We start from the raw sequence: 22,024 nt of genomic DNA, 5'->3' as shown, positions 1-22,024 counted from the left end.
TCAGGGTATTCACTGCACAGTATTTAAATATAATAAAAGTTGGAAACAGAAATTCTGGTGGAGATGTAAGGTATAAAACCACCTTTTTTAAGAACTATTAAGGCCATAGGAATGTGTCCACACTTAGTATAATGTTAAGTGGGAAAGGGAGGAAGTGACTTTTGTTTGAATGAAATCAACTTGTATGTGTGCAGAGTACAAGAGGAAGAAAATAATTGAGATTGTTAACTCTCATTACTCTGAGTGGTGGGATAACAGCTCACTTTAATTTTATTCTTTGTGCTTTCCTTTTTTGTGGATTTTTTTCCCCCAATGAGTTTATGATGATAATTATAGCTTTTATCAATTGCCTTACTCTATGCCAGGCACCAAGATAAATACTTTGTCCTCCAATATCTCATTTAATCCTTAAAACAACACTGTGGTCAGTGGTGTCATTCAGATGAGAACGGAGGTGCACAAAAGTTAAGGCACTTGCCTTATTAAATGATTATTAAGTGATTAAATGTAGAAGAGGGGATTAGAATCCAGATCATTTTGCCGCCAAAGCCTGAGCTCTTAATGGCTGTAATCTAACACCTCACTTTCCTCTTTTACTTCAAAGAAAATGAGGTATTAAGTAAATGGAAAGAAGATGATTGTCTCATTGCTTTCCTGTAGCCTGGAGGAAAACCAAGCTGAACTTTTTCTTATCCAGGTCTAAAACTGAGCCATAAGGAGCCCAGAGCTACAACAGATATTTCATCCCATGTTTTTTTTCTTTCCAAGGCTCAGAGCAAAAGACATGCTCGTGACCTCTCTGTGTGGGGTGATTTGGTCCTTACTCATTTCAGCTCTGGCTCCGGGGCTGCCATGCCCTGCGGGAGGAGAAGAGGTGGGCGGGAATCTAGTCAGGACTGGTGGCCCACGCCACACCTGCTGCTGACACCCAAGGGTGGGCAGGATCCTCTTTTTTAAGTCATGACGTGTAGCTGGAGACTTTTGTCCCTTCTCTCCTTTTCTGATTCTTTCTTCCTGGGTGAGTCACCAGCAGCTGCATGGCAGGCTGTTCCTGCGGTGTGTGACAGCTCTGTCCCTGGGGAGTCCAGTGCCCACACCCTATCCTCTGACTTGTTGGAGACCAGTGGTGGATCAGTTAATCATAAAAGTTGGATAAAGTAGGGAGTCATAGAAACTATCCATTTGATGTGAAAACTTATAAATGTGCATTTACTGACCTGGTTCCGTGTTTTTTTTTTTTTTTTTTTTTTCAATTTTTGCCAATGTCTTACTTTTTAGTTTCTTTAAGGCAGAGAGAGATTTTTAGAGGGCCCTCGGAAGCAATCTGGCTGGAAAATTGTGAATTTCTTTTATGACCTCCCCCTGCCACCCTCCCAGTCTTTTACCCAACAGCTCTTTAATTAGCATCTTTCGTTATAGTGATTCTTTCCAAGGCAGCCAACCAGCTTTTCTAGAGATGACTCTCTTTTCACACTAGTATTTCATTCATCTATGTAATCATCATTCATTTATATAATTATAAGTACCTCTGGCATAAGCAGGTTTGGGAACAGACATGATTGGTTCTTGTAAGTAGTTACAGATTTGAGCGCAGCAGAAGCAGAGACGCGTGTCGTGCTGCCGGCCGTGAGAATGAGTGGGTCACAGGGTTTGGTTGATTGATGTTGAAGGGGGAAGAGCACTCGGTCACTCTGAGTGGGCTGAGGGGGAGGAGCATGTGTAACGTGGGGTGGGAGCCACGGAAAGGTGGGCTTCAGAACCCACTTCTCCCATTCGGTGGTGACTTGGGGGAGTCATTCACTTCTGGACATCCCACTTCCCTCAGCTATCAAAGAGAGCTCAGCCAGGCCTACAAACATATTCTCAGAACCTGAGAGCCCAGCCACGTGGTGAGATGGTGATGGTCAAACCTTCTCCGGGGTCATTTCAGGGAGGAGATGGGAGGTTACGTGTGCGCTTTGTACTCAAAAGAGAGAAAGTCACCTTTTCCTTCTGCCTCCCTCCGATGCTGAGGTAGTGCCTACAATGCATTTATCCCAGTGCCTGGCACAAAATGAGGCCGGTCAGGGCCTTACTACCGCTGTCATTTTTCTCAGCTTTCTGTAGGTCACTCCACATGCTAGGTCCCTCCTTTGTTGTCCTTTGATTTTCCACTTTAGCAGTTGAAAGTCTTTTCCTTTTAAGTGTTTTTCAGAAACCGAAGCCAGGAAAGTGAGAAAGTCTTGGGGGAAAACAAAACAAAACAAAACCCAGTGATTACCATGCAGTGTAAATATAGGATTAATTTATTGGATGAGGTTAAGGAAATTGAAGCGATCTGATATCTACGCCTGTTGCTTTAAGGATTACATTGGTGGTCTTTTATTCCCCCCAAGGCAATGATGTGTTTCCCTAGGAGCCTGCCCTTTAGAGTAAACTTCTTCCAGCTGGTCTAAGATAGTAACTCTAACTGTCCTGTGTTGGAAAATGGTACCTTTCTCACACATCAGATGAAAAGTTGACCTCCTAGAAGGTAACCATAGACCAATGAGACGGAGCTCATCAAATTATATTTCCTCCTCCCTCCAGGAGAAGAAAGCTTATGCCCAGTTGGTTTATCATCCTCTCGAGCTATTAAAGGAGATGGTTGTGGGAAATTCAAAATATATGGTAGACTAGGGGTTCCCTGGTGGCTCAGTGCTAAAGAATCTACCTGCCAATGCAGGAGATGCAGGAGACTCGGGTTTGATCCCTGGGTCAGGAAGATCCCCTGGAAGAGGGAATGGCAACCCATTCCAGTATTCTTGCCTGGAAAATCCCATGGACAGAGGAGCCTGGTGGGCTACAGTCGGTGGAATTGAAAAGAGTCAGATGTGACTGAGCACCCACACACATAGACTAGAAGACGGGGGCTGCATTTGACACCAGTGCTTCTCAACCCTGATGTGCACTCAGGTCACTTGGGGATCTGGTTAGATGTAGAGCCCCAATCAACAGGTCTGGGGTAGCCTGGGACGTGCCTCTCTCACCAGCTTCCTAGGTGATCCTCCTGTAGGTGGTCCACGGACACAGTGTGAGTGCCAAAGCTTCATACTTTATAGGTGTCACTCCCCCCACCTCCCATAGCCCCTGCTGTTGGGCAGGAATCCTGCACTCCAGTGTCAGAGAATTGGTTACCGAGGGTGTCAAGATGAGTCAGGTTAAACTTCACTGCCTTCCTCAGACAAGTTTGAGTTTTTTCCTGCATTGTCTTTTAAGGCCACATTCCAGAGCCAGACTTCTTACTCCTGCCTATGTCTATAGTACTAAATAATCTTCCAGCTATAGAAGAATTAGAAATGATGGACATACTAAAAGTAACATAATTAAAAATAGATTTGTCATTTTCTATTGTCTGGCATGGAAAAGAAAGCGAAAGTGTTAGTCACTCAGTTGTGTCTAACTCTTTGAGACTCCATGGACTACAGCCAGCCAGGCTCCTCTGTCCATAGAATTCTCTAGGAATACTTGAGTGGGTAGCCATTTCATTCTCCAAGGGATCTTCCTGAACAAGGAATGGAACCCGGGTCTCCTGTTTTGCAGGCAGATTCTTTACAGTCTGAGCCACCAGGGAAGCCTGTCTGGCATGGAAAGACATCCACAAATTGTTGAGTGAGAAAAATTCAGGTGGCTTAATGCTTTCTCTTCTACTATTTGGGGCTTTTAAAAAAATATTAAGCATGTATTTTCATAAATAATTTAAAAAATCTATAATGATATTTTCAATTTGAAAAAAAGACCTAAAGCAATAAAACTGTTGAATCACCCTTGAGCCAAATGTGGATGAAAGCAATAAAGAATCAGAACCCCGTGGTCAATCCTATCCCATTAGGGTATATCTCACATTTCAAGAGTAGTCAGGTATCCAGTTCACAAACAGATAACATTTGAATCAGTGCCTGATACATTATACAGGGACTTGAAAATCTAAAGTGAAGATAATGATGGGCATGGAGGGACTAATGGAAGGAAAGATGCTCTTTTTACTGACTGGCCAAGACATGTCAGGTCCTCCATTGAGGGGCTTTCAGATGTTCTATTCTTATCCTCCCCAAAGTTGGATGGTGGATTTCTCACTTTACAGATGAAGAAACTGAGGCTCAGAGAAGGTGCCTCCCTGGGGTTACACAGTGACATGTTAGGATTTGAATGCTGGGACCTCTGACTCTGAATCCTGTGCTTTTTGAAAAGTCTTTTGGGTTTCCTGGACAGTTTGGCCATTTCCAACCTCTCCTCTCTTCTCTTTTTCAGACGACTCAACCGGAACCTGCTGCACACGTTACCAGAGCTGCTGTTCCAGAATAACCAGGCTCTGTCGAGGCTGTGAGTGATGCTCCATGGATGCTCCACAGATGAAATCTGTGGTCTTATCCCATGCCCTGTTGGGGGTGGGGGAGCAGTGTGTGGTCAGTGGAGCCTGGACCTTCCCATGACCGTGACCCCCACACTCCTGACCTGGCAGGCATCGTCCAGGTGATCTAAGGCCATCTTTCTGCAGTGCTTTTCAGGACATTTCTCCATGGCAAGCACTTGATAGAATCAGTAGTCTGTCCAGTTCTGTGTGCTGCCTCTGACAGTGTGGTGTGGTGATGTTCTTGGGGTGGGCACGCTTTCCAGTCGTGATGCCAGACTTTATAGGGACGCCCGTTCTCATGCATCTCTTGCTGCCTTTGATAACCTTCCTTGGGTGGAATGTTATTCATTCAAATAAGCCCTTCTTGGATCTATTTTCAACTCAGAGTAATGAGGTCTGCTAGCTTGTTAACCATGGCATGAAGTTATGCTTTTATTTGTTGTAAATGTGCTTCTTTCAAGTTTAAAATGTAGTGGCCAATTCTGTGGCTTCATGATTTACCAGATATGCCTGTAATTGTTCTCCTGTACATTTCATTTTCTGGGATCTTGGGTTGAACAGGACCTTAGAGATTACCTAAGGAATCTCTTCTTCAGCCTCTTAGTGTATGTATAGTCTTTTAATCTTTGCTTGGCTACTTCCAGTGGGGAGTTCATCACCTCCTTGGGCAGCCAATTCCATTGTTGGACACATCTGCATATTAGAAACGTTTTCTTAACTTTGAGCCCTAAATAGATTTTTAATAAGTTTTGATTTTTCTAGCTTTACTTTCTGTAAGTACCTAGAACAATCAAGTACAGTACTTTTGTTCAATTTTGGGGGGTTTTCAGGTTTTTAAATTTTGAGTTGGGAGGTTTAGTTATCATTAACAAACCTGAAAAACCATTGGTTTGGACCTCCTGCGTGCCCAGCAGAGCACTGTGTGAGATACTGGGCTGCCGGTTCTTCCCCAAAGAAGCTTATAGGACCCCATATAGGTGGCGGTGCAGGTAAGTCTGGAGATGCAATGGGTAAGACCAAAGGGTGGGGGCTGGGTGGGGGTTGGCACCGTGGGGCTGCTGAGAGGTGTGCCTGTGGAGCCTGGCGCTTGATCTCTTTCCTCTGATTAAATACGGCTGGTTCTTTCCGCCTCTGTCCTGATTGCCACTTCTTGGTAAGCCCAGTGGTCTGAAGGCAGCCACAGAATTTCTCATGGATCCTGCTTTCCAGGTTTTGTTTTAGGGTGGAGCTCTAACTTTCAGTTCTGTCCAGTTGGTCTCTCTGGTCACTTCCTGTTTCCTTCTTCTGACCTGGAGGTCTCTCCACAGAGATGGAGACGATCTCTCAGTGAGGATCTCTTCTGCTGGCCTTTGCCACCCTTGGGCTCGAGCTGGGCCTTCTCTGTCAGCCCCCCTATAACTGGTAGTCAGGCCCTTTGGTGCCAGGCCCATCCAGGGTGGCTTGACTTTTCTTTCCTTGATGGCTGAAGACACAAGATCCTTCCCAGCAGCCTGGGCAGCCCCTTATCCTGGGGGCCAGCTCTTGCACACAAGGTCCATGCTGCTACTGGTCCTGGTGGGCAGCTGGCCTTGTCCTGACTGAGCCCTAGCAGCTCTTGTTTAGTCTTGTTCTGTCCTTTCTCTGAGCTGCCCCTTACGGGAGTTATCACAACTGTAACATTGCAAAAATTCATCCTGAACATCTTTTCTCCTGGTCCCCTTCTGTGCTTTTCTTTTCCCTTCTCTCAAGCCCTCTTAGCCCTTTGCACATTGGCCCCTACTCTCCCAGCATTATTCACCTGCTTTGACTTTCTTCGGTCACATGGATGCCCTTCACCATCCAGGGTATGGAGCAGGTCCCTTGTTGCTGTTAAGTTCTGGACACTGCTTTGATCCTCTGTCACTTATTTTATTTTTAAAAACTTTTAAGTTTATTTTTAAATTTCAGCTTTGCTAAGGTATAATTGACAAACAAAATTGAAATTACTTGAAGTGTGTACTGTGATAATTTGATACACACAAACATGATGAAAGGGTCCCCTGCTTCCATCCAGTTCTTCAACATATCTGTTATCTCACATATTTATCTTTTTATTGAGGGCATTCAAGTTTTACTTTTTCAGTAAATTCCAATTATGTCAGGACTGTGTTATCAACAATAGTGATCATGTCATACATTAGATTGTACTCTGTTACCAACCTCTCTTTATTTGTTCATCCCACAGCCTCTGGCAACTGTTTTTCTACTCTGCTTCTATGAATTTGACATTTTTTTTAGATTTCTCACGTAAGTGATACCAGGCTTCCCTGGTGGCTCAGACAACAGAGAATTTGCCTAGGAGACCCAAGTTCAATTCCTAGGTTGGGAAGATCCCCTGGAGAAGGAAGTGGCAACCCACTCCAATATTCTTGCCTGGGAAATCCCATGAACATAGAAGCCTGGTGAGCTACAGTCTGTGGGGTCACAAAGAGTCAGACACGACTGAGCAACTTACATACACACACATAAGTGAGACCATGCAGCATTTGTCTTTGACTTATTTCACTTAGCATAATCCCTTGGGGTCCACACATGCTGTCACAAATGGCAGGATTTCCTTCTTTCTCATGGCTGAATAATATTCTACTGTGTGTGTGGATGCTGTGTATGTCGACCTATCTAACTGTCTAGTCCCTAACTAAGCCAGTCCTTATCCAGGAGCATAGCTGGCCTGGATGAAGGGAAACTGTTTTCTCTAGCTCTCCTCTTTTTTTTAACCATTGCAAAATTGAAGTATAGTCAATTTACAATGTTCTACTGTATAGCCAAGTGATTCAGTTATACCCATATATATATATATATATATATATATATATATATATTTCTTTTTCATTATGGTTTATCATAAGATATTTAATATAGAAAGTCCTTGTTGTTTATTTTTGTATAGTACTGTGTATGTTAATTCCAAACTCCTAATTTATATCTCCTCCCACCCCGTGCTATCCTCTTTAGTAATTAACCATAAGTTTGTTTTCCATGTCTGTGAGTCTGTTTTGTAAATAAGTTCATTTATATAATTTTTTTTGGATTTCACATATAAATCATATCATAGCATGTTTGCCTTTCTCTTTCTGACTTATTTCACCTAATATGATAATCTCTAGGTCCATCCATGTTGCTGCAAAAAGCATTATTTCATTTCTTTTTTTAATGAGTGAGTAGTATTCTGTTGTAAATCCTGGTGGCTCAGATGGTAAAGATTCTGCCTGCAATGCAGGAGACCTGAGTTCTACCCCTGGGTCGGGAAGATTCTCTGGAGAAGGAAATGGCAACCCACTCCAGTGTTCTTGCCTAGAAAATCCCATGGACAGAGAAGCCTGGCAGGCTACAGTCCATGGGGTCGCAAAGAGTTGGACTGAGGGACAAACACTAGCTAACTATATATACACATCTTTATCCATTCATCTACTGATGGGCATTTTAGGCTGCTTCCATGTTTTGGCAATTGAATATACTGCTGCTATGAACAATGGGGTACATGTATCTTTTTAAATTAGAGTTTGCTCTGGATGTATGCTCAGGGATTGCTGTATCATATGGTAACACTATTTTTAGTATTTTTTCAAGGAACCTCCATACTCTTCTCCATAGTGACTATACCAATTTATATTCCCACCAACAGGATAGGAGGAGGGTTCCTTTTTCTCCACATTCTCTCCAGCATTTCTTATTTATAGACTCTTTAATGATGGCCATTCTAACTGTGTGAAGTGATACCTCATTGTAGTTTTGATTTGCATTTCTCTGATAATTAGCAGTATTGAACATCTTTTCATGTGCCTGTTGGCCATCTGGATATCTTCTTTGGAAAAAAGTCTATTGAGGGCTTCTGCTCATTTTTTGATTGGATTTTTTTTAATATTAAGCTGGATGGACTGTTTATATACCTTGGAAATTAATCTCTTTCAGTAGCATCATTTGCAAATATTTTCTCCCAGTCTGTCGACTGTAATTTTTTTCCTCTTGATATTTCTTTTTTTTTTTTTTTCTCTTGATATTTCTTAAGCCCACCTATAAGTACAGGTGTGCAGGCCGATGGGGCTTTGGGGAGGACTGCTGTGCAGTGCTCCCCATGTAGATCAGCCTAGAGCTTGAACTCATGACCAGGGACAGTACTTCCTGATGCCTCACCAGCTCAGGTCATCTCAAAAAGGGTACATGCGGAGGGGAAATGATTAAACAAAACGTTATTGATCTGGATGTTTGTGCCTGGTGTCTGGACCCTGTATTTTTTCCCCTGGTGATGGTTATAGGGAAGGATATAAGAGCAAGTGCCTAAAGACTTACTTGCTAATATTCTTTTCCATCCTTCTCATCCCCAGTCCACTGACCTGAGCATCTGGCATTCCAAACATCTCTGTTTAGTCTCCAGGTGGTCTGGCTGAGGAGCACTTGGGCATTCCTGCTTCCAGAAACAGGACCTGCAGTCTGGTGAGGTGGGGGTGGGGTGGGCTGGGGTATTGTAAGGGCATCAGCAGCAGACTCCTGGGCTCCTCTTGACAGGAAGTGAGGCACAGTGGGGACCAGAGATGTGAGGGATATTTCTAGTTCTTTCTGACCGTCTACTTTATTGTCCCACTTCTCCCGGCAAACAAGTGTCCCGGGTTTACCAGCAACATCTCAGTTCCACTGTGACTTTGGTTGACCACCATGTTCCCTGCTCTCCTGCTTCCTGTGACCTTGGAGCTCAGATCCCCTTGTGTCTGTGGTCCCAGCCCGGATTTCTAGGGAAGGAATCCGATTGGCGCGTCTTCGGTCAGGCATTCACGCAAGGGCCAAGGGGACGAGTTGGGGCAGTGGGACTGTCTGGACCAGTCACACTCTGGGCCCCCCTTAGGAGGAGGGTAAGGGGGGAGGCAGGGCTTGGTGTTTCTGGTCTCTCATCTGGTGACATTTCTTCTCCTTTGAGGGATCCGTTACTAATCCTGTTCAACTGGAACCAGTCATGGATTTTTTTTTTTTCACTAGGGGTCATTATGCTATATCAGCATGAAAATGAGAGACCAGGTATGCAGTCACAAAGCCTGTCAGGTGGTGTGTGGCCCACGTTTCTACTGATTTTGTCTGTGAAGCTTCCAGCAGTTAAAATCCTGTGGCTGGTTATTTCTCACTAACGTTTCTCCAGTTGGTGGGTTAGTCAGCCCATTTCTTTCCATGTTCAGGACAAGAGAGATTGGTTTGGACCAAGAGCAGTTTGGTAATCGAGTTGGAAATAGACATCAGGCCTTGAAGGGACCATGAAAAGTCTGAAAATGGGCTTAAACGTTGATGTAGAAATCTAACGTTTGGGGATTGACCCTAAGGTCAATAAAATATGATTACAAACATGTTCACTGCAGCATAATATAGAACATTGAAATATAGAATATTGAAAAGAATATAATAACCAAAATGTCCAACCTTGGGGAAATGATTAAGTAAACTTTGGTATATCTACTTGGTGGAATATTTATATCCTCGTCAGAAATGGCCTTTATGAAAGATGTAGAGTGATGCAGATAAATGTTTGTGATATCAAAGCCAGGATGCAAACTTGTTTTGACTAAGATCACTAAACAAATCACTCTAAAGGGTGCATAGGAAAATGACCACAAAATGCCAACAGGGGTTATCTCTGGGTGACTTTTTCTTATTTATATTTCCCAGGTGTTCAATAAAAAGAGTATATATTTAAAAAAGTGTTTATTTATTTGGCTGCACTGGGTCCTAGCTGCAATGTATGGGATCCTTTAGTAGAGGCAGTTCCCTGACCAGGGATGGAATCTGGCTCCCTGCATCATGAGCACAGAGTCCTAGCCACTGGATGCCCAGGGAGGTCCCAGAGTACAATATTTTTATGGTAGGAGATTTTCCCATCTTTATATGCAGTGGAAAACCTCTGTTCTCTGAATTAAAGTCAACACTATATAAATAATATAGGGGACACTTCCCTGAACCCTGTTGTGTCTGAGGTTCTACTACCAGATAAAGATAATGTCTGCCTCACAGGCTGTTGTGGGGATTAAAGAAAGGTGTAAACTTCCTCTCATATCAGGTGTAAGCTTGTAGCACATTGTAAGTGCTCAGAAAATCAGTGAATTTCCCTTTTACAGATGAAGCAGTGCAAGCTCAGAGGGTTTATGACTTATTCAAGGGGTTGAGTCGAATTTGAACCCTGCTCTGTCTGATGCTGAAGCTCATCTTTTCTCATTATCCACCTACACCCTCTCTACCGCCTGCTACACTCACCTACCTACTCACCCACCTACTTACCCACCCATCTACCTACTGATCCCCCACCCACCTCTCATCTAATCATCCACCACAACCCTTCCAGCCTTCTTCTCCTCTGTGCTCCCATTTACCCATCTACCAACCCATCATCAATTCAACCATCTCTCCATCCTGTATCTCCTTCCACTGGTCCTCACATCTAAGACCCTCCCACTCACATATCCATCTGCCTGCCCATCCAGTCTTTCACTCATTTACCCATCAAGCCCACCCATTCACTCTGCACTTACCCATTTACCAACATAACCATAGACCTACCACACACCCATCTATTCCCCCCATGCCTTACCCACCCCCCCTTCTCCTCCCCTCACCACATCCAACTTCCCTCTCACCTTCCATCTGCTGGCCCATCCACCCACCGACCCACTCACCCAACATTTACAGAGGACTTCCTATGGGCCAGGCACTGTCAGTGCTGAGAACACTTGCCGGCTGTGTGAGACAGCTGGGAGCAGGGAGGCGCTGTGTCTCCCAGAGCTGAGGATTTCTCACTAGGCTCTTTGAAAGCGGTCTGCATCCTCTGACCTGACAGCAGTGTGCCGTGTCAGTGTGGGGTGGAGGGAGCAGATGCTTAACTGGCTGGACCCGTGTCTCCTGCCAGAAGTGGTTATACCCTGGGGCAGGTTACCTAGATTTAAGATCAGCTTCCTCACCTGACAGCCACTATGCGAGTATGTGGAGATATTGTTTCACAGATGCACACAGGGGTTAAGGTTAGGGTTAGAGAGAGAGATTTGAACCTTCCTCCTTCTCTTATGAGGCTTCCCTGGTGTCTCAGTGGTAAAGGATCTGCCTGCCAATACAGGAGACTCAGGTTCGATCCCTGGGTCAGGAAGATCCCCTGGAGAAGGAGATGGCAACCCACCCCAGTATTCTTGCCTGGGAAATCTCACAGACAGAGGAGCCCGGTGGGCTGTAGTCCATGGGGTTGCAAAGAGTCGGAAAGGACTGAGCAACTGAACAACAAACCGAGTCTTCACCCACTTTGGCTGGGGAGCACCGTGTGTGTCAACTGCCTGTGAACTCCCAGATTTGGGATTTGGAGAGGAGTTGCTCCTGCTGCCTTGCCATCCTCCCTCTTGCAGGTTTCATCCCCATCCTCATTCAGAGGCCGCTTCTGGAAAGCCAGCTCCTCTGGGTTTCTTTTTAGCCTTGACAAGATCGACCTTTTGTGTCTCTGCTGGGCCTGGAGGGGGTGAGGGTGGGTGATTAAGGGCAGCCTGGGGTATTTATTCCCCCTTATTTATATCCCCGCCGTGAGGGCCAGGATAACTCATTACCAGGGCCGTGGTGGCTGGTGAGGCGCCTCTGTGATGTCCTGCCGGAGCTCTGTTGAAGAATACCTGACCCCGCTGACCCCGTCTCGAGCTGGGTTTAATTAAACTGTCAGCACTGGTCAGAAGAACAAAGCCTCCCTTCCTGTCCTAGTCGCCAGCCCCCATCAGAGGCAGGGGGCATTCTCTGCTGAAATGAAGAACTGTTAAAAATGGATCTGTCTTGCCTCTGAGGGAAATTACCCGAAGCAGGAAGGTGACCTCGCTTTTGCGACACGTCCACTCCAGGCAGCAGATCTGCGGGACTGAACCGGCCTTGGAGCCCAGGCGTGAGGAACAGGGCTTCCTCCTGTCAGAGCTGCCTTAACACACCATCCTTCACCCCTAGACTTTCCCTTTCCCAGAAAGGAATTTCATGAGCTTTGTCTGTGAGGTGTAAGTCAGTGAGGTGTTTCTGGCACAGGTTGGAAGGTTTGGGGAAGTTCAGTTCAGTTCAGTCACTCAGTCATGTCCGACTCTTTGCGACCCTACGCCAGGCCTTCCTGTCCATTACCAACTCCCAGAGTTGACTCAAACTCATGTCCATTGAGTTGGTGATGCCATCCAACCTTCTCATCCTCTGTTGTCTCCTTTTCCTCCTGCCTTCGATCATTCCTAGCATCAGGGTCTTTTCAAATGAGTCAGTTCTTTGCATCAGGTGGCCAAAGTATTGGAGTTTCAGCTTCAGCATCAGTCCTTCCAATGAATATTCAGGACTCATTTCCTTTAGGATGGACTGGTTGCATCTCCTCGCAGTCCAAGGGACTCTCAAGAGTCTTTTCCTACACCACAGTTCAAAAGCATCAATTCTTCGGTGCTAAGCTTTCTTTATAAGTCCAACTCTCACATTCATACATGACTACTGGAAAAACCATAGCTTTGACTAGACGGACCTTTGTTGAAAGTGCTGCACTCAATATGCCAGCAAATTTGGAAAACTCAGCAGTGGCCAAAGGACTGGAAAAGGTCAGTTTTCATTTAAATCCCAAAGAAAGGCAATGCCAAAGAATGCTCAAACTACCACACAATTGCACTCGTCTCACACGCTAGCAAAGTAATGCTCAAAATTCTCCAAGCCAGGCTTCAACAGTACGTGAACCGTGAACTTCCAGGTGTTCAAGCTGGATTTAGAAAAGGCAGAGGAACCAGAGATCAAATTGCCAACATCTGTTGGATCATCGAAAATGTTTGGGGAAGTTTGGGGTCAAATAAGGTTCTCTGGGAATTACTTTCAGTCCCTTTAGTCCACTTGTAGGGAACATGTAGGGTGTTGCTGAACTGATCTGATTGCAAAACTCTTGAAAGTTTTATTTTTAGGGAAAACCTAGATCTGTGAGTAACTTGCTGAGCGCACAGTAAGGATCAGAGCTGAGATTTTTTTTCTTAATTTTTAATTGGAGGATAATTGTTGTACAATATTGTGTTGGCTTCTTCCCTCCAACAGTGTGAATCAGCCATGAGTGTACATATGTCCGCTCCGTCTTGAACCTTCCTTCAACTCCCACCCGCCGCCACCTGGCTGTCACAGAGCACCTCAGTTGAACTCCCTGTGTTATACGGCAGCTTCCCAATAGCTATCTGTTTTACATATGGTAATGTTTATGTTTCAGTGCTCCTCTCTCAATTCACCTCCCTCTTCTCCTTTCCCCGCTGTATCCAAAGTTTGTTCTCTAGGTCTGCGTCTCCATTCCTGCCCTGCAAATAGGTTCATCAGTATCATTTTTCTAGATTCCATATATATATATATGTTAATATATGATTTTTGCTTTCCTCTTTCTGATTTACTTCATTCTGTATAACAGGCTCTAGGTTCCTCCACCTCACTAGCACTGACTCAAATGTGTTCCTTTTTATGGCTGAGTAGTATTCCGTTGTATGCACCACAGCTTCATTCATTCATCTGTGTGTGGACATCCAGGTTGCTTCCATGTCCTTGCTATTGTAAACAGTGCTACAATGAACATTGACGTACCATGAGATATCACCTCATACCATCATCAAAAAATCTACAAACAATAAATGCTGAAGAGGGTGTGGAGAAAAGGGAAACCTCTTACACTGTTGGTGGGAATCTAAATTGATGCAGCCACGATGGAGAACAGTATGGAGATTACTTTAAAAACTAGGAATAAAACTACCATAAGATCCAGCAACCCACTACTGGGCATATACCCTGAGAAAATCATAATTGTAAAAGAGAGAGCTGAGATTTGAAAACAGGTCCCCCTGATCCCAGATCCACATTCTTATCTCTAAACCATCAGCAAATTAGTGTGGGAATCAGCACTGTCATCAAAGACCCCAAGTTAATGTGTGTGGAAGGGCCCAAGGATCTGCATTATTAGTAAGTCTGGTCTGGCCCACACTTTGAGAAGCCTTGTTCCCCAGCATGCTTGATGAGTCTTAGGTGGAGACCCCTTTTTGGGCAGAGCCCCTGTCTGCCTCTGCATGGCTTGGTTCTGGAATGAGAGCCCCATGAACAAAGACCCTCCCAAGGGCAGACGCTTCACCTCTTGCTGCCATGCAGAGAGCGATTTGGGGATTATGAGTTGGCAATTATGGAGCACTCTGGGCTCTCAAAGTGCTTTCCAATCATTAAATCTCTGCCTGCTGTCAAGGCTCAAGTGAAAATGTACATGTCCCACTGGGCTGGCCCCGGAGCCTGTATCGAAGAGGGCGGCCAGCAAAAGATTGGCGGCCAGCAAAAGATTGGCGACCAGCACGCCAGAGTGGCTGTCATGGCCCAGCATGGAAGGATGTCCTCAGCACAGCCTCAGCCTTCGACTCCAACTCCCCTCATCGCCTCACCCACCCCCTACCCCCAATTGCCTCACAGCCATACTTTTGTGAGCCTTCACAAATATGGATAGTGAGGGAACGCAGGGCCTGGGGCAGAGCTGGAGGCAAGAGCAGTGGATAGGTCATCCTTAGGGATTACATCCTGCTGGGGACCTTTTAGAGGGGCTCAAAGGAATGAAAAGCGGCCAGTTCTCTCCTACAGCTTGATAAAATCGGTAAGGAATAAACAATTCATAAGCATCGAGAAGATTCGGAACAGAGGGGAGTGCACACAGGAGGGGGCTATTGTGAATAACTTCTAGGGGTGTGGGGATTTTTAAAAAACCATCTCAAACATTATATAAATAATTCTGCTGTGATCGTGATCATTTGGAAAATAGAGAAAAGCTAAGAAAGATAAGAGATAAGATTTATTTTTTTTCCAGTTAAGGCATTTAAAAATGCTTGAGCCATCGTTCCAATATTTTTTAAAAAGAGAGTTGAATACCATTGGTTAAGCACTTATGTGCCAAATAATTTTTGTGCATTTTCTCTTTTTAATTGTTGTAGTCCTAAGCAATGATTATCCCCATTTTACAGTTGAGAATTGAGGCATGGTTGGGCTAAGTAAATTGGTCACATAGCTAGTTGTTACCCACCATGCTGTACTGCCTTTCGTAATAGAAAATTTTAGAAAATAGAGAAACAAAGAAGAGAGAGATCACTCAGGAGTCTTATGGGGAAGTAGGTTTAAAGTCAGGTATTGAAGGGTGTGGGAGACATAGGTGGGTGGAGGGGGTGCAGTTGCCCCACTAGCAGGGGCCCCGCAATTGCAGAGTGTTTTGTGGATGTCAGCCTGGGAGGAGGTTGTAGATGGGTTACGTCTTTTAGAATGAGGAGTCTGGAAGGAGTGATGGCCAGAGAACCATAGAGATTCTCCTCTCCTCCTCTACTGTCTACACCTGAGCACGAGGGACAGATGGGCCCACATTTTTCCCTTAGTTTGTCTGAAATGCTACCTCCCTGTCATAGTTCTTCCCTCTCCAGGCAAAACTGACTGTTGCCTCTTAATGCCCTCTTTTTTCCCCTTTATAACACTTTTGGTTTTTTGCAGTAAAATATATACAACTTAATACTTACCATTTTGGTACTTCCCAGGTGGCGCCAGCAGTAAAGAATCTGCCTGTTAACGCACCAGACGTAAGAGACTTGGGTTCAATCCCTGAGTTGGGAAGATCCCCTGGAGAAGGAAATGGCAATCCACTCCAGCATTCTTGCCTGGGAAATCCCATGGGCAGAGGAACCTGGCAGGCTACAGTCCACAGGGCTGCAGAGAATTGGACAAGATTGAGCACACACGCGCACACATATAGTACTTACCATTTTAGCCATTTGCAAGTGTACAATTTACTGACACTAACCACATTCACAATGTCGGGTAACTATCACCACTATCTATACCCAAAAGTTCTCACCATTCCCAATAGAAACTCTGTACCTATTAAATAGTGGCTTCCCTTTTCTCCCTCTCCCCCTAGTCCTGGTAACCTCTAGTCTACCTTCTGTCTCTATGAATTTGCCTATTCTAATTTGCCTCATGTAAGTGAAGATATTACTTTGCCAACAAAGATCCATCTAGTCAAAGCTTTGGTTTTTCCAGTAGTCATGTATGGATGTGAGAGTTGGACTATAAAGAAAGCTGAGCGCTGAAGAACTGATGTTTTTGAACTGTGCTGTTGGAGAAGACTCCCGAGAGTTACTTGGACAACAAGGAGATCCAACCAGTACATCCTAAAGAAAATTAGTCCTGAATATTCATTGGAAGGACTGATGCTGAAGCTGAAACTCCAATCCTTTGGCCACCTGATGCGAAGAGCTGACTCATTTGAAAAGACCCTGATGCTGGGAAAGATTGAAGGCAGGAGGAGAAAGGGACAACAGAGGATGAGATGGTTGGACGGCATCACCAACTCAATGGACATGAGTTTGAGTCAACTCTGGGAGTTGGTGATGGACAGGGAGGCCTGGCATGCTGCGGTTCATGGGGTCGCAAAGAGTCGGACATGACTGAGGGACTGAAATGAACTGAAGTGGAATCATGCAGAATTTGCCGTTGTGACTGGGTTATTTCACTTCAGTTCAGTTCAGTCCCTCAGTCATGTCCGACTCTGCGACCCCATGAACCGCAGCACGCCAGGCCTCCCTGTCCATCACCAACTCCCAGAGTTGACTCAAACTCATGTCCATTGAGTTGGTGATGCCGTCCAACCATCTCATCCTCTGTTGTCCCTTTCTCCTCCTGCCTTCAATCTTTCCCAGCATCAGGGTCTTTTCAAATGAGTCAGCTCTTCGCATCAGATGGCCAAAGGATTGGAGTTTCAGCTTCAGCATCAGTCCTTCCAGTGAACACCCAGGGACTGATCTCCTTTAAGATGGACTGGTTGGATCTCCTTGCAGTCCAAGGGACTCTCAAGAGTCTTCTCCAACACCACAGTTCAAAAGCATCAATTTTTTGGCACTCAGTTTTCTTTATAGTCCAACTCTCACATCCATACATGACCACTGGAAAAACCATAGCCTTGACTAGACAGACCTTTGTTGGCAAAGTAATGTCTCTGCTTTTTAATATGCTGCCTAGGTTGGTCATAACTTTCCTTCCAAGGAGTAAGTGTCTTTTAATTTCATGGCTGCAGTCACCATCTGCAGTGATTTTGGAGCCCAGAAAAATAGTCAGCCACTGTTTCCACTGTTTCCCCATCTATTTGCCATGAAGTGATGGAACCAGATGCCATGATCTTAGTTTTCTGAATGTTGAGCTTTAAGCCAAATTTTCACTCTCCTCTTTCACTTTCATCAAGAGGTTCTTTAGTTCCTCTTCACTTTCTGCCATAAGGGTGGTGTCATCTGTGTATCTGAGGTTACTGATATTTATCCTGGCACTCTTGATTCCAGCTTATGCTTCATCCAGCCCAGCGTTTCTCATGATGTACTCTGCATATAAGTTAAATAAGCAGGGTGACAATATACAGCCTTGACGTACTCCTTTTCCTATTTGGAACCAGTCTGTTGTTCCATGTCCAGTTCTAACTGTTTCTTCCTGACCTGCATATAGGTTTCTCAAGAGGCAGGTCAGGTGGTCTGGTATTCCCACCTGTTTCAGAATTTTCCACAGTTTATTGTGATCCACACAGTCAAAGGCTTTGGCATAGTCAATAAAAAAGAAATAGATGTTTTTCTGGAACTCTCTTGCTTTTTTGATGATCCAGCAGATGTTGGCAATTTGATCACTGGTTCCTCTGCCTTTTCTAAAACCAGCTTGACCATCTGGAAGTTCACAGTTCATGTATTGCTGAAGCCTGGCTTGGAGAATTTTAAGCACCATTTTACTAGTGTGTGAGATGAGTGCAATTGTGCAGTAGTTTGAGCATTCTTTGGCATTGCCTTTCTTAGGGATTAGAATGAAAACTGACCTTTCCCAGTCCTGTGGCCACTGCTGAGTTTTCCATATTTGCTGGCATATTGAGTGCAGCACTTTCACAGCATCATCTTTCAGGATTTGAAATAGCTCAACTGGAATTCCATCACCTCCACTAGCTTTGTTCGTAGTGATGCTTCCTAAGTCCCACTTGACTTCACATTCCAGGATGTCTGGCTCTAGGTGAGTGATCACACCATCGTGATTATCTGGGTCCCCTCCCCTCAGTCCCTGGTAGCCACTGTTCCACTTTGTTTCTATGAATTTGACCACTCTAGGTGCCTTGTAAGTGAAATCATACAGTATTTGTCTTTTTGTGACTGGCTTAGTTCACTTAGCATAATGTCCTCAAGATTCATTTATATTATAGCATGTGTAAGAATTTCTTTCCTTTTTAAGATTGAATAATAAGCCATTGTATGTATATGCACTACAGTTTTGTTTATCCACTCAGACATTGAAAGACATTTGGGTTGCTTCTACCTCTTGGCTATTGTGAATAGTGTCGCTATGAATATGGGTGTGCAAATATCTCCTTAAGAGCCTGCTTTCAGTTCTTTAGGCTATATCACCAGAAGTGGGATTGTTGGATCATATAGTAGTTCTAGTTTTAAATTTTTGAGGAATCAGCCTACTCTTTTCCACAGTGGGTGCACCATTTCACCAACTCTTGCTATTCTCTGTTGTTTTTGATGATAGCCATCCTAATGGGTGTGAGGTGACATGTCATTGTGATTTTGATTGCATTGTCTGATGATTAGTGATGTCAGGCATCTTTTCATATGCTTTTTAGCCATTTATGTATCATCTTTGGAAAAATGCCCAAAGCTTTTTGGCAATTCCTTTTGTCCATTTTTAAATTAGGTTTTTTTTGGGTTTTTTTGGTTGTTGTTGTTATTGAGTTGTAGGAGTTCTTTAAACATTCCAAGTATTAACTCTTTATCAGATATATTTTTTTGAATATTTTCTCCCATTCCACAGTTTGCCTTTTCATTCCATTGACTGTGTCTTTTTTTTTTTGCTTCCTTACTCTGGCATGCAGGATCTTAGTTCCCCAATCAGGGATCAAACCCGTGCCCCCTGCAGTGGAAGTGTGGACCACCAAGGAAGTCCCTGGTTGTGTCTTTTGATGCTCAGAAGTTTAAAAGTTTGGTATAGTCCCATTTGTCTATTTTTGCTTTTCTTGCCTATGTTATACCCAAGAAATCATTGCCAAGCCCAATTTCATGAAGCTTTCTCCATATGTTTTCTTCCAGGACTTTTATAGTTTTGAGTCTTATGTTAGGTCTTTGATCTATTTTGAGCTAATTTTAAAATATGGTGTGAGATGAGGGCTCAATATCATTCTTTTGCATGTGGATATCCCATGTTCTGGACCTCAGTTGTTGAAGAGACTGTCCTTTTATTAATAACACTAGATGGTCTTGGCACCTTTGTCAGAGATCATTTGACCATGTAAGTAAGGGTTTATTCTTGACCTTTCTGTTCCATTCTATTGGTCCTTTTGTCTGTCTTTATCTTAGTACCACACTTTTTTTTTGAGGTGATTCTTTTTTTTTTTTATTAGTTGGAGGCTAATTACTTCACAACATTTCAGTGGGTTTTGTCATACATTGATATGAATCAGCCATGGAGTTACACGTATTCCCCATCCCGATCCCCCCTCCCACCTCCCTCTCCACCCGATTCCTCTGGGTCTTCCCAGTGCACCAGGCCCAAGCACTTGTCTCATGCATCCCACCTGGGCTGTACCACACTCTTTTGATTACTGTATCTTTTCTTTTTTTTTTCTATTTTTTGACTGTGCTTTGCGGTATGTGTTCCCCTAGTTCCCCAACTAGGGATTGAACCCACATCCCCTGCAGTAAAAGGGTGGTGTCTTGATCACTGGACTCCAGTGTACTCACTGGACTCTTGATCACTGGAAGTGGTTACGGTATCTTTTAGATATGTTTTGAAATCAAGGCTTGTGAGTCCTCCAACTTTGCTCTTCTTTTTCTAAATTGTTTTGGCTATTTGGGCCCAGTGATGGCTTTTTACTTGAAATTACAAGGAACCTGTCACAGTAGAAGTGAGGGTATGGGAGCTTCGATCTTTGGATCCAGGTAGGATAAAAGTAATCTACTGCAGCCTTTACTTAAACACATTGGTGAAGGGGAGTGCTCTATTTCGCAAGACAGCTAGTCTTGGTGAGTCATTAGGAATCCTTGTACTCACCTTGCCCTGTTTTCCTGGCATGTTTGCCCAGTGATCTTTCTGTGCTCTCTAGAGTTATACTCAGAGCAAGAATGCAAGCCAAGGGTCAGCTCTTTAATTGGCCATTATCTTTGGCAGATTTTTCAAGGGGACATTCATGTTTCGAGGACAGATCAATGAGAATTGTTTGTAAGAGGGCTGAAGCTTTCTGTAAGTGACTGTCATTGTACAGATTCTTTCCAAAGTTCAGAACTATCCCCAGAAACTCTGTGGCCTCCCTTGTTCTGTTTCATTTATGGGCATCTTTGTGAAGGAGTTCCCTGAGAGCTCCTTGCCTTTTCAGGTCTGTTGGTGGGGGAGAGGGGAGTCTATTCCTGAGGCTCCCTGAAGGAAGCTGCATGGTTTAACTAAGTAGGATCCTTCAGCCAGGGGGCAGTTTCCCATCTTCTTTCTAGGAACCCAGCCTTTACTAGACTTTCCTGTCTATAATCAGGATGGACCAGTGAGGATGTAGGTATGGTAGATAGCCAGGGTGAGAGCTGTCTGAGGGGTCTCAGCTGGGGACTTTTTGGCAGAGTGTGATAGAAATGAGCACTGAACTGGGAGCCAGGAGGCTTGTGTTCTAGATCTGGCTCTGGTCTGTCCCGTCCTTATCTGGCTTTGACACCTTAGACAAGTCATTAGTATCTCTGGATCCTGCTCTATCATTCTTATTAATAGATTGGTGAGCATACAAAAAGGATGCTCAACAGATTCACAAGTGGCTCAGAGCTGCAAGGGATGGCCATTATACCCAAGATGATAGAAGTAAGACTGAAAAAGAGCTCCATGAACTAGGTGGGAATCAATGAGGTGAAATGAAATGCTGATAAATATGAAGATGACTGTTAAAGCATTGAAGAGCGGTAGTGAGGGGACCTGACTAAGCAGCCTTTGTAATGAAAAGGGGCTGTGATTTCAAGCTGAGGATGGGAGTGCGGTAAGGTGGCTAAAAGAGTGAATGCAGTCTTAGGTTGAACTAATAGAGGCAAAACATCCTCTTCAGGGGAGGGGATAGGCCTGTTTTAATCTATGCTGATTTGAGCACATCAAGAGGACAGTGTTCAGTACTAAGATTTGGATTTTCTTGTGTAAAATTGTGTATTTATTCATTTATTTGTGTTTTATTGTGGGAGGCTGCAGGGAGAACAGGAGATATATTCTGGAGGAGGGGGGCCGACATCAAGGGTCATCTGGAAACTGTTTCATATGAGAGAGAGTCAAGAGACCGGGGCTGTTTGGTGTGATGAAAACAAATATAGATGAACCCTGAGAGTCATTTAAAAATCTACGTGACAGACTGTCATGAGGACAAGGGACCGGTTTGTTCCAGAGGCATGACTTTCACAAGTGGACACCTAGTATGAAGAAGTGGGTTTTGTTCTGTATCAGGCAGCCTTCCTAAAGAGCGGGCTGCCAAGGGGTGGGCTGCTCGGCCTGTTGCCTCATTCCCTGAGAGTTCCAGAAGGGGCTGAATCCATGCCTGCCAGGACAGGACAGCATGCCTGAGACTCTGGGGAGCCTGGCTGTGAAGGCCTTGGGGTGCTTTTATAT

At 44.4% G+C, this 22,024-nt stretch overlaps 1 protein-coding gene across 2 annotated transcripts in view; it reads left to right on the top strand.

The window, feature by feature from the left end:
- SLIT1 (slit guidance ligand 1) overlaps positions 1-22,024 on the top strand; it is a 165,723-nt gene that overhangs the window by 22,378 nt on the left and 121,321 nt on the right. For both annotated transcript variants that reach the window (XM_043926435.1, XM_043926436.1), the window contains exon 4: positions 4,270-4,341. In XM_043926435.1, coding sequence (XP_043782370.1) covers positions 4,270-4,341 — 72 coding nt within the window. The remainder of the gene's footprint in view (positions 1-4,269; positions 4,342-22,024) is intronic.

The sequence above is a fragment of the Cervus elaphus genome, chromosome 15, assembly GCF_910594005.1.
Source record: "Cervus elaphus chromosome 15, mCerEla1.1, whole genome shotgun sequence".
Taxonomy (NCBI): domain Eukaryota; kingdom Metazoa; phylum Chordata; class Mammalia; order Artiodactyla; family Cervidae; genus Cervus; species Cervus elaphus.
Note: the sequence above shows the minus strand (reverse complement) of the source record. Positions and strands in the feature narration are given on the sequence as shown.